This window comes from Populus trichocarpa, chromosome 10, assembly GCF_000002775.5.
Source record: "Populus trichocarpa isolate Nisqually-1 chromosome 10, P.trichocarpa_v4.1, whole genome shotgun sequence".
NCBI classification, from domain to species: domain Eukaryota; kingdom Viridiplantae; phylum Streptophyta; class Magnoliopsida; order Malpighiales; family Salicaceae; genus Populus; species Populus trichocarpa.
In genome coordinates this window covers 2,217,001-2,231,497 of record NC_037294.2, presented here as the reverse complement: position 1 = coordinate 2,231,497, position 14,497 = coordinate 2,217,001, and the positions used below count along the sequence as shown (strand labels likewise).

Sequence of the window (14,497 nt, the reverse complement as noted above, 5' to 3'; positions counted from 1 at the left end):
ATCAATATGGAAACTATAAAATTCATGATGATCTCCGGCAGCTGGAATAGGAGAGAGAGAGAGAGAGAGAGAGAGAGAGAGAGAGAGAGAGAGAGAGAGAGAGAGAGAGAGAGAGAGAGAGAGAGCTCGGCATCAATATGGAAACTATAAAATTCATGATGATCTCCGGCAGCTGGAATAGACCATTGGGGCCAACTCTCTACTATAAAGTGGGCTAAAAATCGAATTGAAAGAACAATTTAAGTGGGCAATTTTATCATCTCCCTGAGAAATCAGATCAAGAGACCATTTGTTAATAAGTCCGTCGAGTTTATTCATTTCGGGCACAGGACAATTTTTAAGGCATCTTGAGTGGACATTGGAGCCCAATTGTGAAAATCTCCGATATTCCCATAAAAAACCATCCTTGCTTAGTTATTTAGACTCGCGCTATTAAATATTTTTAGTTTTTATAAAAAATTATATATACAAGTTTTTTTAATATTTTTTTTAGTTTAAAAATATAAGAAATTAAAAGGTTTATGCACACATGTAATTAAATAAATTAAGAATTATATGTACAAATAAATAAATAAAAAATCATTAATGACAACTAAAAACAAAACTTGAAAAACTAAAAGACAGAAGTAGATTAAGATATTTAATCTTGAAAAATAAAATATTAAATTGATTGAATAAAAAAAATTAATAACATGTAAGGCTATACATATTAAAAATATCATTTGAAAATAAATATTTGTTATTTTTAAAAACATAGTTTATCTATACAAAAGATAAAAACAAAACCATAGATGAATCACAAAAACCTCTCTGAAAATTAAACACATAACAAAAAATTCAATATTATTTAAAAGAGACCTTCTAAACAAAATAAAAGAGAGAATGGGTATTAATGTAAATATAATTAAGGTTTTTTAAAAAACAAAAAAGCAGAAATAAAAAAAATAGGGGAAAAAAGGATCAGGTGCTGCTAGGCTTGGGAAGCTAGGCTAGTCCGCCCCTTAAAAAAAAACAGTCAACGCATTGCCTGTTCTACCCATATTAAAATCAGAGTGTATACTCTTTTGATAAAAAAAAAAAAATCAACCTGTTTTTGACCAAAAACACCTATAAAACACCTTAGAAACCATGATAAACATATCCATGGCCTCAAAAAACCAAACCCGAAACCAAAAATCAACTCGAGTTCAGATTTGTTTTTTCACAAACTTTTAAGGTGCAAAAACACCTAATATGAACTCTCATGTCCAAATGGAACAATTTGACACAAAATTCTCTATTTTGGTGGCCTAAATCAATGTCAACAAGAAGTTTTTCTCTCTACCGCCAGAATCCAGCAACCCCCCTCTCTCCCCTCTCTCAACCAGGGATCAAAAAATAACAAAAATAAACCTCTATATTAAAAGGAATTAGAACAATTTCAAGGGACCAAAACTGTATAATTTGAGTGATTGTTTAAGTTGGAGGATCAAAGTGCATTTTTTTAAACTTATGGTACGTCACCTATGTTTTTCGTGTTTTTCATTTTGGTCCCCACTCTTTCAATTCCACCATTTCATAAGAATTTTAAATCAATTGCTTCATAAATAAGACTGAATTGTCCAAAAACAAACTTTGAGGACCAAATTAAAAAAATACAAAATTTTGCATAGTGACTAAAGCACAATGAAAATCCCACGCGTTTTTTAGTATGCTATAACTAGCCCTCTTTCCCCGCACTCCATTGCGTGAAGGATTAAACGTTAATTTTTTTAATGTAAAAAAGAAATTATAAGCATTGTCGATGTGTTATATAGCTTAAGGGGACTATAAACGTTGACGTGTATTTAATCAAACAAATTGATTAAGTTGATAAAAAAATTTTGCCTAGAAAATTAAAAAAATAAGAAAAAATATATAAATCACTAAGAGCTGCACACCCAAAAAAACACTTAACAATTTTATAAATAAGATATATTCAAAATGATATTTTTAATATATTTTAGAGTTATTTATTTTTATAAAAAAATAATTATAAATAAATAAAATGCGTAATGGCCCCAATATATAGAAGTCACGCGTCTGAGCCTGGTTGCCTAGCATGTCTAGTCTGATTAAAGAAAAGGGTACACTGGTGGGTTCCTTGTGCTTGGTCTTTTTGGCTTTGGCAAAAAGAGTAGATGACATGTCATTTATTTTTTTTAAAAGCAAATGATATGTTGTCTTCCTATCTAGTTTTCGATCACCAGAGAGGTGGTTGGAAAATACAACCGGGGGTTCAAAATTTTATTTTTCAACCTATTTTCACTTAAAAACACATAATAAATATCATTATCATGTAAATAAACTAATCTCTCATCTTAAAACACCCTTAAATCGATAAAAAAAAACACAATTAAATTGGAAAAAAAATCACTTTCAACCACGATCTATTTTTTTAAAAAAAGATGAAGGCCTCAAAACACCTCATTGGACTTCTTCTCGTCGAATAAAACTCATTGACACCAAGATCATTATTTTTTTTATTGTTGTAATGTGACCAAACAACAACTTTATCTCTCATTTGCAGTTTTCTAGCGTGTTTCACCCTCCTCTCCCAAATCTAGTGACTAAAAAATAAACATAATGAACTTTTAGTATAAAATTAAAACTCCAAAAACTAAAAGGGTTAAATTGGAGTATAAAGAAAAATATGTGGGTCGGAAAGCACTTTTTACTGACTTTGAAGTCGGGCACGTGCTTTTTCCATGTTTTACATTGTGGTCCTCTCTTTTTTAATTTGATCTTTCAACTACAATATAAAACTTTATCTCGTGAGATTAAGTAACAAAATGATTAAATTGAAAAAAAAATATTCACCAACTTTTAAATTAGCCACTCATTTTCCCCGAGTTTTACATTATGGTCCTCTTTGTTTTAATTTGATCTTCCAATTATAATTTGTGAATTCTCAAAGCTTTTATACATAAATCTTCTTCAAATTTTATATTAGCGAAATAATGTTTTTCAAAGTAAGAAATATGCTACCATAACGTTTTTTAGCCAAAATCATTGAAGAAAAAAAAAGGAAAATGATGGATCTCAAGTTTGATCCTAATGAGGTTCATATAAAACCTCGCAAAAATCAGATTCTCTCTAAAAATGATGGATTTGGATAACAAAATACTTGTAAAACAAGTCTCATATCAGTTTTAGGGCAACTCTGATGTTTAAGTTAACACCAGTGATAGAGAAAATAAGTCTTAAAAGACTATATTGTGTATGTTATAGAACTTAAAAAAAAAAACATAGCTCTATTTCAAAAAAGATTGTAGAGGAGATGATTGCTTAGGAGAATATGAAGATGGCTTGCCTTAGGGTTCAAGGTTGTTTATATAACTTCAAACCCGGATAAATGTGTCCATGAAAGGAGTAGTGGTCAATGTGCTTGTCACATATATTTTTGGACTAAGAGACACTGGCTTATAGTGATAATTAATCAGTAGAAGCTACCTAAGTTTTGGATTTTATAGGTTATGTATTGTTAATGACGATAATAGAACTAATCTCCAAAGAGCGCATGGTCAAGAGATGTGTCTTCATTTAATGCATTTACATTCTATGTGCATGGTTGGTGGCAGGTAAACCAGATTTGACCTTAGGGTCATACACCCAACTGTAACGCTTGGTTCGAGGCATGTTTGCTCATCCGAGGTTCAGTGTGGATGTGATACTTGCAAGTCTTCTACCCGAGGATGCTGTCGTGTTGGGTTTTATGGATAACCCAGGCCCAGTTTGGAGACAGACATTACATGCTTGATGGGCCTTCAAGCCACCAAGAGGTCCAAACATGATCTCAATTCCCATAGAGTATGGAGCCCAATCGTACAACTAGGCCCGAAAATGAGTGGGCTCATTTGAGCCTTGGGATTTCCGGGGGAGCTCCATGTCTAATCATTGCTTCACATCTTTGTATCGTGAGGCCTAAGTCTCGAACTATGAGACATGGGCCAGCAGCAGCACTGAATCAATATTGACCATCATACATAGAAATACGGCTAGGGATGAACCTTTTCCTGTTCTTCCTTTCTCTTGGCTCCATATCCTGAAAGCAAAATCACACAGAACGTGAGTGAGTGAGCCCAAAATTGCAGGAACTGAATTTCACTGTTAAGCACAACTTCGTTTTCCCTTCCAGGATCTCGAGAAGTTTTGCACTTTCCCAATGCTCCAAAGTCCAATCGAGTGCTCCGCAAGTTTTTTTCACCTCTAAAGGGCTTGTGGGCACCTAGCAAACGGGCAAAATCCAAGGCTTCTGGGATTAAAAAAAAGTACATGTATCGAGGGTCCACTTTTATTAATGTTCTGAGCCAATAACTGTGTTCCCCCTCCCCAGGCAGCCTTTTCTCCGTCTTTTTGCAATCGTGTTCTTCATCATGCACCATCTTATACATCTCTTTTCAGATTATTTTTTAAAAAACTGGGAATGTCTAGCTCAGATTATAATTTCTCTCTTAAAATCTACTTTCTACGAGACTGCTAAACACGCTAACACAGACCATCTTCCTCAGCTCACTTCCTAAGCGTTCTGAGAAAAACTACCGTCAATTTCAACGTAAGTTGACAATTTCTGAACAAGAAATGCAATGCCTGCAATATGGCAGGAAAGATACCAGAGGTAAAAAAATAATTAATTTTGAACCTGACAGTGAAAAACTATAATGACAATTCCCCGTGAACGAATAACTGCACAACAGTATCTTTTGTTTTTACAGTTGTTCATGTCCTGGTTAGAGTTCAGTAGAAGCATTTTTTTCCTTAAAAATAAATCAAAAAAAAATTGAAGATAAAAAAAATAAAAAAATGTGTGAAAATACAATTGTACAGCGATGCCATCCAAGACTGGCAAAAATTTATTGCCTACTTTAGTGGTGAGACAGATAGCCTATATTTATTTTTACTTTTTAAAAATAATTTTTTAAAAATAAAAATAATATTATTTTAATACATTTATAAATAAAAAAACACTTCAAAAATCATTATAACCGTTATGACAGCTATCTCCAATGATCAATGGAGTTTTGTCCAAAACAAAGATAAAACTTGACCAAATCTCAAACGGCTAAGAGGGAGGACAACATCTTAGGCTTTATAGCCCTAGCTAGCTAGCTAGCTAGCAATGTGTCCAGCAACACCAAACGTGCGTGCACATGTGACAATCGACAAGTCTTCGGCTCTTTAGCTTCATAGAAAAACATATTTCTTTGGCATTGCATCAGATCTTACAGCTTAAACAATACAGGATAATTAAACATGAAGACAAAATAAAGCACAAAAAACCTGGCAAATCACAGGAAGAGAACACACGAAGATAACTAAGAATATTGCACATAAACATTTCTTCTCCTTCTCCTTCTCCTTCTCCAACTCCAAGCAGTCTACTGAATCACCTAGGTTGTGATGATAGAGTATTATATAACACTTAACAAGCAACTGTCTACTGGGAAATTCATTTCCAAATGTAACCATAAATTTAAAAAAAAAAAAAAGTGTAATGACACTAGTGACAGGACTGATCAGACCAGGATAGATGGTGAACAGCACAGCACAGATTAAACGAACAAGATGATAATAGAATGTACTATGTGTATTGTAGCACCGGCAGTCTCAAACTCTTCTACTTTAGCCTCTCACAGCTAACAAAGAAGGAATAGCAGACAAGTTTGGAGTGGTATGCTTGATGTTTCTTTTTCCATCTTTTGAAGAGGGTTTGCTGCCAAAAGCTCTCATTGGGCTAGCAAAAGCCCAACCCCAGCTCCTGCTTCTTCCATGAGCAAGAGGCCCAGCTCCTGATGATTTCCCATTCATGTCTTCAGCTGATGATGAGACCCAGTAAGATGATGATGAAGAGGAAGACGACGAGGAGGTTATGTTGAACCCACCGAAGATACCGCCACACCTGACCCTCTCTTTCATGTGAGAAGCCCCAGAAGTGACCTTTGGCTTGCCTTCCCTTTGGGACTCCACTCTTCTTAGAGTGCAATCACCAAACCCAGTAGAGATTCTCTCAAAGAAATCACCAGAGAAGCTCCTGCTCCCACACCCAACAGATCTAGATCTTGACACCTTTCTCTCAAAAGTGGAGGCAGAGGCAGTTGCTTGGCTGTTAGGACTATCATCGTCATCCTCCACAACCACAATACTGTCACCTTTCCTTGACAAAGAAGACCCCAAGCACTTCTCTTTTGGCCTCACCGTGGACCCATTTGTGGAGGTGGTGGTTATTGCTCTTGTACTTGAAGCCAAGGAAGACACCTTTTCTATTTTCTTAGTTGAAGTACCGGGCTTCGAAGACGAGAGATAAAGAAATGACCAAAACCCTCTCCTTCTTGGGCTAAAATCCTCACCATCATCAGTAGCAGCATCCAAGAAATGGCTTCTCCTAGGAGTTGTAGTAGATTTGCTTCTCTTGAAAACAATATCACGATCTGATGTTGATGATGCTACCATGATTTTCTTCTTCTTTTTAGCCAAAAGAAAAGGGATCCTGGCCCTCCTTGTGTAATATTCTTGATAGTGACTATTACTGCCACCATCATTTCTACATTTTGTTGTTGTGGGACGCGCCGCAAGTGATAGTGAAGTACCTGCACCAACATTGCTAGAGCCACCAACACCAATAACAGATCTAAAAGAAGGGGAAGAGGAGGAAGAGGAAGAGCCACGTATAGGTAAAGGAAACGAAGAAGAAACAAGCTTGCCAAGCTTTTCTTGAAGACAAAAGGCACAGATACCACCTGGGTTGTTTCTGTAAGGATGGTCACTGCATTGCATACCATCCCCCAAGTCTTCTTCACCTACACCAACTCTACCTCCTCCAACACCAACTCCTCCTTTCATATCCATCATGGAAATCTACGATAATACTGCAGCAACACAGCCAAAATCTTTATGATTCCTGGATAGAATATAAATCTTTTTCTTGATGTCTTGGTGGTCTTTCTTGGTCGAGGAGCTCTTGACTAAGCTTTTGGTGTTTTTGAGAGAGATGTGAAGAGAGATAGAAACAGGAGGAAGGGAACATACGGTCAGATTCAGGCAGTGTAAATTCTAATTTGTGATAAAAATACCGAGTGCATTCAAGAGTTTAGAGGAGGGGAGAGTCCCCAGGAGCACGTGGAATACTGACTTAGCCAATATATTTTAATGAGTGCTAAGCAAGACAAGCAAAACCCTAATAAAATATACTATAATATCTCATCTCTCTTTGCCACTTCCAAACACAAAAGAATCTATAAAAGCCTGTCCTGTCCTTCTGAGACTGATCATAGGCCTCTTAGCTCTTACACTTACTAACCATTTCTTATCATTAACAGTAGTAACTAGGTTACTTCACGTGGATACAAACAAATCTGAAGGCAAAATAATAATATCTAGGTCACAGAAATTTTTTAGCAGTTAGCAATTTATCATTAAGTCCGGTATAATAAATAAAACTTGACATTATTTTTTTTTATCTTGTCTGTGTTTTAAATTACATTATAAAAGAGTTGTCGTGATATAATATTATTAATTTCATGGGTTAAAAAGATTCAGGATAAATTATCAAACTAGTAACTTAGATTATAAACTTCACTATATTCAATTAAATTTTTATTTTATGTTATTATATGATAAAAAATATATAAAACCATTCAATATCAACCAAATATTTAAAAAACATTAATTAAATAAAAAAAATTAAAATAAAACCCGATCTTCTTTTTTAGGCATATTTATAGACAAAACCTATAATAATTAAACTCCTTTCATCGGGACCATTTGACATCAAGAACAACGAGTTTCTTTATTGAAAAGTGATCAGACCAATTGATTTCTCTCTCCTTATCATTTTTAGGTGAGTTTCTTTCTCTCCTCTTTAACTTGGGCACCGGAAAAAAGAGAAAATAAATATTTGAACCAAAATAAAAATTATCGTCAATGTGGGGTTAGCCATATATTTTCCTTGTTTTTTATATTTTGATTCCCTATCTTTCAATTTTGTATTTTTATCATAATTCCAAGCCAATTTCTTCTAATTAGGCTATAGAAGAGTTTTATTGAAGGGAGAAAACAAAATTTAAAATTGGAAAAAAAATTGGTTGTTTTACTATTTATATGAATAGTGAAACCGACCTTATTTGTTTTAGTTGTTACAAGCCGTGAAAACAATATTTGACTAGGCGAAATTTTAAGATGATATTTTTTTTAATATTAAAATAACAATATATTGGATTGACTTTGATCATCTTGGGTTAACGTGTTAAATTCATGACCTAGATTATGTGATTATGATAACCCTATAGAAAGTAAATCAAAATAAATTATGAAGCATAATTCTCAATCAACCCAATATTAAATGATGAAATTGAAAAAGATAATTAAAAAGAAACCTAAAAAACGACCCGAGTTAACATGTCAAACTTGCAACTCAGGTCACAAGACCGAGATAACCCCATGAAAAACAAATCGAAACAAGTTATGAATTTCAATCCCTAACCAATCCAATATTGAAGGATGAGAGTAAAAAAATAAATTAATAAATAAAAACATAAAAAACAACCCGAGTCAATCCACCAAACTTATGACCTGAGTCATCAAACCGAGATAACCTTATATAAAAAAATAACCTAATTTAACTCGGGTTAACCTATCAAATCCATAATTTTGATCTTGAGAATGAGATAACCCCCATAGAGATAAATTTGTAAAGATCTAAATTAAAAAAAAAATAACATAAAAAATAAGCCAAGTCAACCCGAGTTAACCGTTAAGCACTATTACTGGGTCATAAGACTAGCATAACCTAGTGAAAAACAAACCAAAACAAATCATGAAGCGTAATTCCCAATCAAACACAATATTAATTGATGAAATTAGAGAAAAAAGTCAATTAAAAAAAAGACAAAAAATAAGTCAGTTGGGTTAACCCGTCAAACTCATGACCCGAGTCATGAGACGGGGACAACCCAATAAAAAAACAAGTTCAATGTTGAAGGACCTGTGACCTGGTCATGAGACCAATATAACCTCTTAGAAAGAAAAAAAAATGATCCGATTTAATCAGAGTTAAAATGCCAAAATCCATGACCTTGATCTTAAGACCAAGATATTCTCATAAAAAGCAAATTAAAACAGATTATGAAGCTCAATTTCCAACCGACCCAATGTTAAATGATAAAATTGAAAAAAAACAATTAAATAAAAAACACAAAAACAACCTGAGTCAACCCGGGTTAACACGTTAAGCATTATTCTCAGGTCATGAGACCAGGATAACCTAATAAAAAGTAAACAAAATAAATTATAAACTTTAATTTTTCAATTAAAGTAATATTAAATAATAAAATTGAAAAAAAATAAGAAAAGGAAAAAAATCTAAGTAAATCGGGTTACCCGTCAAACTTGGGATCCGTGTCATGAGAGTGTGATGACTAAATAGAAAAAAAATCTAATATTAAAGGATGACATTAAATAAAAAAAATATTGATTGAAAAAAAATCAAAGAAGAAAAAAATAAAAAATAAAAAGCAAAGCAAAACACTATTACAATGAAGAGTGTTTTATGGTGAGGGGTACATTAAAACCCCCTCCTCTTTTAGTTTATAGTTAAAGTTATTTTTTTAAATTTTTTTAAATTAGCATGGTTGTTTTAGGTTATCATTATCACTTTTTTTAATGTGTTCCAAATGCTATTATTATCTATTTTTTTATCATCTGATTAAAATAAAACTAACTTATTTGACCTGGTCTAGTCTATAACTCGAGTCACATACTTTTTCTTTCTTTCTTTAAAATGTATTTACGTTACTTGGACATTATTTTTAACATGAAAACATTGTCATGCAGTGTTGTACAAGTACACAACTAATTATACCTAAACAGTCACATTTGTGCATGAAATTTTTTATATAGCAGATGATGAAATGATTTTTCATCTTATTTCCCTTTTGTGTTAGCTAACCATTAATTTAATTAAATTGTTTTACCATTTGATTTTTTTCATTTTAAAGGAGAAAGAAAATCACCAAAGTTGAATCTATATTTTTTATGCATGTGGTTTTAATAAGTCAGTTATATAGACCTATATGAATAGTTTTATGGGGATATTTATGGATAAGTAGGATAAGGCTAAGGCCAAGAAAAGGTTTTAATTGCATAGAAAGATCAAGATGATAAAATGACTTATAACTTCTAATTTGGTTATTGAATCGTATTTAAATTTTACTAAGAAGTTTTAAAAGCTCAATTCTATAAAGAAAATTGTTTTTTGTAACTAGTAGAGGTCCAAAAGACCTCCGGATTAGGCACAAAAAGCATAGTTGGGGCTATTTTTGTTACTTTTTAATCTTTATTTTTTGAATCTCCTAGTTTATTTATATAAAAAGGTTTAAGCTTTTTAGAGAGATAAACTATTTAAAAAGAAATTTGTTTAATAATACAATTTTGCATTAGGGTTTTTATATGGTGATCCTATTAGATGCAATTTTATGTTACTTATGCTTATTGTCTTTCTTGTGTTATTTTCATTTATATTAGTTGGTATCAAAGCTCCGTGATTTTTTGTGATTAGTTATTGTGTGTTGTTGAATAATTATGGCTGGAAATGTTACATAACATGACATTCCTATGTAAAAAAGGATGAGAAGGTTCTTTTTCAGAAAGATGATGGAAAAGATTAAAAGATTGATTGTAGAAGTTCCGGAGTAGATAAGGGGGAAGCTAATTGCCATCATTTTAAAGGGGGGAGCTTGTGTTTGGTAGGAGCAATTGAAAAAGTCTCAGAAAAGACAAGGTAAACAAAAGATTAATGATTGTGAAAAAATAAAAAGGAAGATGAAGAAACATGTTTTCTTTTAGGTGCACTTGGGCTTTACATGAACGACTCTATACATTGAGATAAAGTGGGATGAACGTCGACGAGTACACTAATGATTTTCACTAACTAGTGGTTAGGAATGATCTATTAGAAGTGGAAGAACAATTGGTTTCCAGTTACCTAAATGGATTACGATAATCCATCAAGAACGTGTTTTGTTTGGAGTGTTTATGGACAACTTCATAAGCCTATTAAAGGGCTTTGACTATGAGAATAGTAAGTTACCAGAGTAACTAACAAAGATAACTTTTGCTCTGGTCAAAATTATAAAGGATGCGCACTAACAAAGAGAAATCATATGTTCAACCTGAATCAATAACTAAACAAACCATAGGTTAGAGTTCTTGTTTTGGATCTAGTTTTATATCTTGGTGCTTCATATATTATGAACTGGTATCAAATTTTAAGTGTCATAAGTTAGAGAGTTGTTCAAGTAAAAATATGTTAGTAGAAAAACTTGATGAAGAGACAAGTGATCTTGTTTACGATGATTCAAATGGTAGTGAAGAGGTTTTATAAAGAGATAACAATGTTATTCTAGTCATTCAAAAAAGATTGCTTGCTTCTAAGGGTGATTTATACGAGGATTGGCTACGCACTAGTCTATTCAACTCAACTTGTATTATCAAGGACAAAGTATATAATATAATCATCAATAATAGTAGTTGTGAGAATATGGTGTCGGACAAGACATTAGAGAAGTTGCATCTCAACACAGAAAAACACCCTAAACCCTTTAGTCTGAATTGACTGAATTGAGACAACAAGGTAATCATGGACAAACACTATCTTGTTTTATTTTTTATAGGTAAGAGAATTTTTTTTATAGTGTTTGATATGATGTGATATTTATGGATATGCGTTATCTATTATTAGGTAGGCCATATCAATACGATAGAAATATCATATATGACAAGCGATTTAACATGTATAGTCTTAATATAAAGAAAAAGTATATAATGTTGGCATCTAAAAGAGATGGGTAGTTATTGAGAGTAAGAGTAAAAATATTTATTTTTATCATAGTTTATAGAGAAGAAAAAGAAGAAGAGGAGTATGAAGAATCATGATGATATGAGAAATGATAAGGTATGGAATAAGCCATTAATGATTAGTGATGATTCTATAAAGATTAGGAATGTTCTGGAAGGTATTCCAGGCTTACTTTATTAGAGCATGATTATTGTACGGTGCTAGCATGCCAGAGTTTAATGGAATACAAATGCACTAACATCATTTTTTAATGGTCGACGATAATGGTAGTGTAGGCAAATAGAAGGTCAAAACTTGAAGATGAGTTGTTTTCAGTCTCTGTAGACTAATACACGTGGTTATGATTAGTCAATTACAGGTATTCCATAACCAGGCTACATGAATAACCTTGCACAGATATTTATGAATCGATGGGATAAAGATAAACCCAATAGGAGACTCGGGTTATGCAGAATGACCGACTTAATGAAAAAGCTTATAACTTTTGTTATAATCATTAAATCATCATTAGATTTTATGAGGAAGTCCTAAAGACCTAGTTTTACAAGGGGATTATATATTTATAGTTTATTCATGCTAGTTTTGTTATTTTTATTTTTATTTTTGGGTTTTCTATTTTGTTTATGTCAGTTTTTATGTTTGTTGGATTATTTATAGATTTTTTAAAGGGGCAAACTATTTATATATATATATATATATATATATATATATATATATATATATATATATATAATAATAAAATCTTGAATTAAAATCTTATACACATTGATTTTATTTGCCATAATTCTATATTATTTATATCTACTATCTTTTTTTATATATTATTTATATTATAGTTTTGAAACCCGGCCCGGCGGGTCGACCCGAAACCCGGGGATGGAACCGGGCCGGGTTGAAAAAAAATAGGGGAAGGAAAAACCCAGTGTGACCTGGTTGCAACCCGTTGACTTTTGTTTTTTTTATTACTAAAACGACGTTGTTTTGATTAAAAAAAAAAATTAACCCGTGCGACTTGGTAACCTGATCAAAACTCAGAACCCGGACTTTAAACCAGGCCGGGTCTGAAAACTATAGTTTATATTCACGTGGATCCTTCTAAAGTATTATTTCTCCTTACTCGATGTACTCCATGTAAGTTGATAATGGTGCAAGGTAAATTTGTTGCTTGTGTTTTGTATCACTGTTATTAGAATTCCTCGAGCATATTCTTGATTTTCTGATATGAACCGTTGGATAAAAGGATTGCTCGTTGGGATCTTCACTCCTTCTGTCGCTTCCGACCTTGACCTCGTGAAGGTAGCCGATGATAGCAAGAGCAAATTGGTTGGACTTCTTTCGTAATTTAACCCTAAAAGTAGAAAACTAGGTTTTGATGCCTCGGTGGTCTGCCCCTGAAAATTTCTGATGCCACATGATTAGAGAGGTACCGTTAGTCAATTCAATGGTTTTTATGTTATTTTTTTAAAAAATTTAAAATTAATTATTTTAATGTTTTAAATATTTTAATATATTAATATCAAAAATAATTTTTAAAAAATAAAAAATATATTATTTTAATATATTTCTAAATAAAAAAATATTTTAAAAAATAACCGCTATTATACTATCGTACATTCTCAAAAATCATTCTACCACTGTCAATTCATCCAAGAATTGCTTGTAGATAACCCTAAGAGATAAATCAACTAGTCAGATCTTAAATTTATTTTTTAATAGTTATAAGTTTGAGTTCTCTAAACACTACTAAAAATTTACTTAATTATTAATTTTAAATTTTATAAAATTAGTTGGAGTTCACCTAAGTTACCTGAACATCTTCATGTAGATTTAAAAACAAAAGGGCTGCCTGTAGATTGTCTTCTTGCAGTGGACATGACCACTCAACCGTACCACCAAATTAGCCTTCAGCCACTTAATTAAAGGCTTACATTAACTCAGAAATAAATCTAATAATAATAATAATAATAATCATCATCATGTTCTCAATTCTAACACATGACTTGTCCATGTTACCCTGTTTATCAACCTCAATTATTGTCTTTAAAGAGAGAGTCCATGCAAGGTCCAATTAAATTAATCGATTTGGTCTCAAATAAGTGTGAATTGTCAATTCTAAAGTGTCCAACCAGACATTAATATACAGTTTCATGGATCTGTTCACTTCGGGGTGTTTGTCCTGCCAGAGTGATGCCTTGTGCTAGGTGGAGGCTGTGATCCTTGACTACTACAAGAGGACAGGAGGATTTTCGGTGTTATTTTTTAGACTTTCAGGGGACCGTTTATGCTTTCAGGGAGCAGACGCACGGTCATGCTAATGGATGTAGAGAGGTGATTTGTTTATTTGCATGAACAGGAAGGAGCATGACAAGGCAGCTCTCTAGTCTCCTCCACCACCTCCCACCGCCACCACCACCACTCGTGTTGTTTCCTAGATAAAGATAAGGATTAATTATGGGCGTGAACGACGCAATTACAGGTCCACAAAGTGCCATCAGTATCTGTGGCAATTGACAACCAGAATGGAGTAGACATGATGGGTTTTTTTAGCTCTACTTGATCACTCTGGAAAATAACAATACAATGCTGATTGATACAAGAGGTATAAGAGATAACTTCCGTTCAAAATGG

The 14,497-nt window shown here is 32.8% G+C and overlaps 1 protein-coding gene across 1 annotated transcript; it reads right to left on the bottom strand.

Moving 5' to 3' along the window:
- Positions 1-5,201: 5,201 nt before the first annotated feature.
- Positions 5,202-7,208, bottom strand: LOC7496686 (uncharacterized). Its single transcript, XM_052456159.1, has 2 exons — positions 5,601-7,208; positions 5,202-5,408 (listed from the first exon to the last, which is right to left on the bottom strand). The coding sequence occupies exon 1, from the start codon at positions 6,865-6,867 to the stop codon at positions 5,641-5,643; it is 1,227 nt and encodes a 408-aa protein (XP_052312119.1). The 5' UTR covers positions 6,868-7,208; the 3' UTR covers positions 5,202-5,408; positions 5,601-5,640.
- Between the last annotated feature and the right edge of the window lie 7,289 nt (positions 7,209-14,497).

Excerpts from the sequence above, each read along its gene's own strand:
- LOC7496686 (XM_052456159.1), bottom strand. The coding sequence starts at position 6,867 with ATGATGGATATGAAAGGAGGAGTTGGTGTTGGAGGAGGTAGAGTTGGT.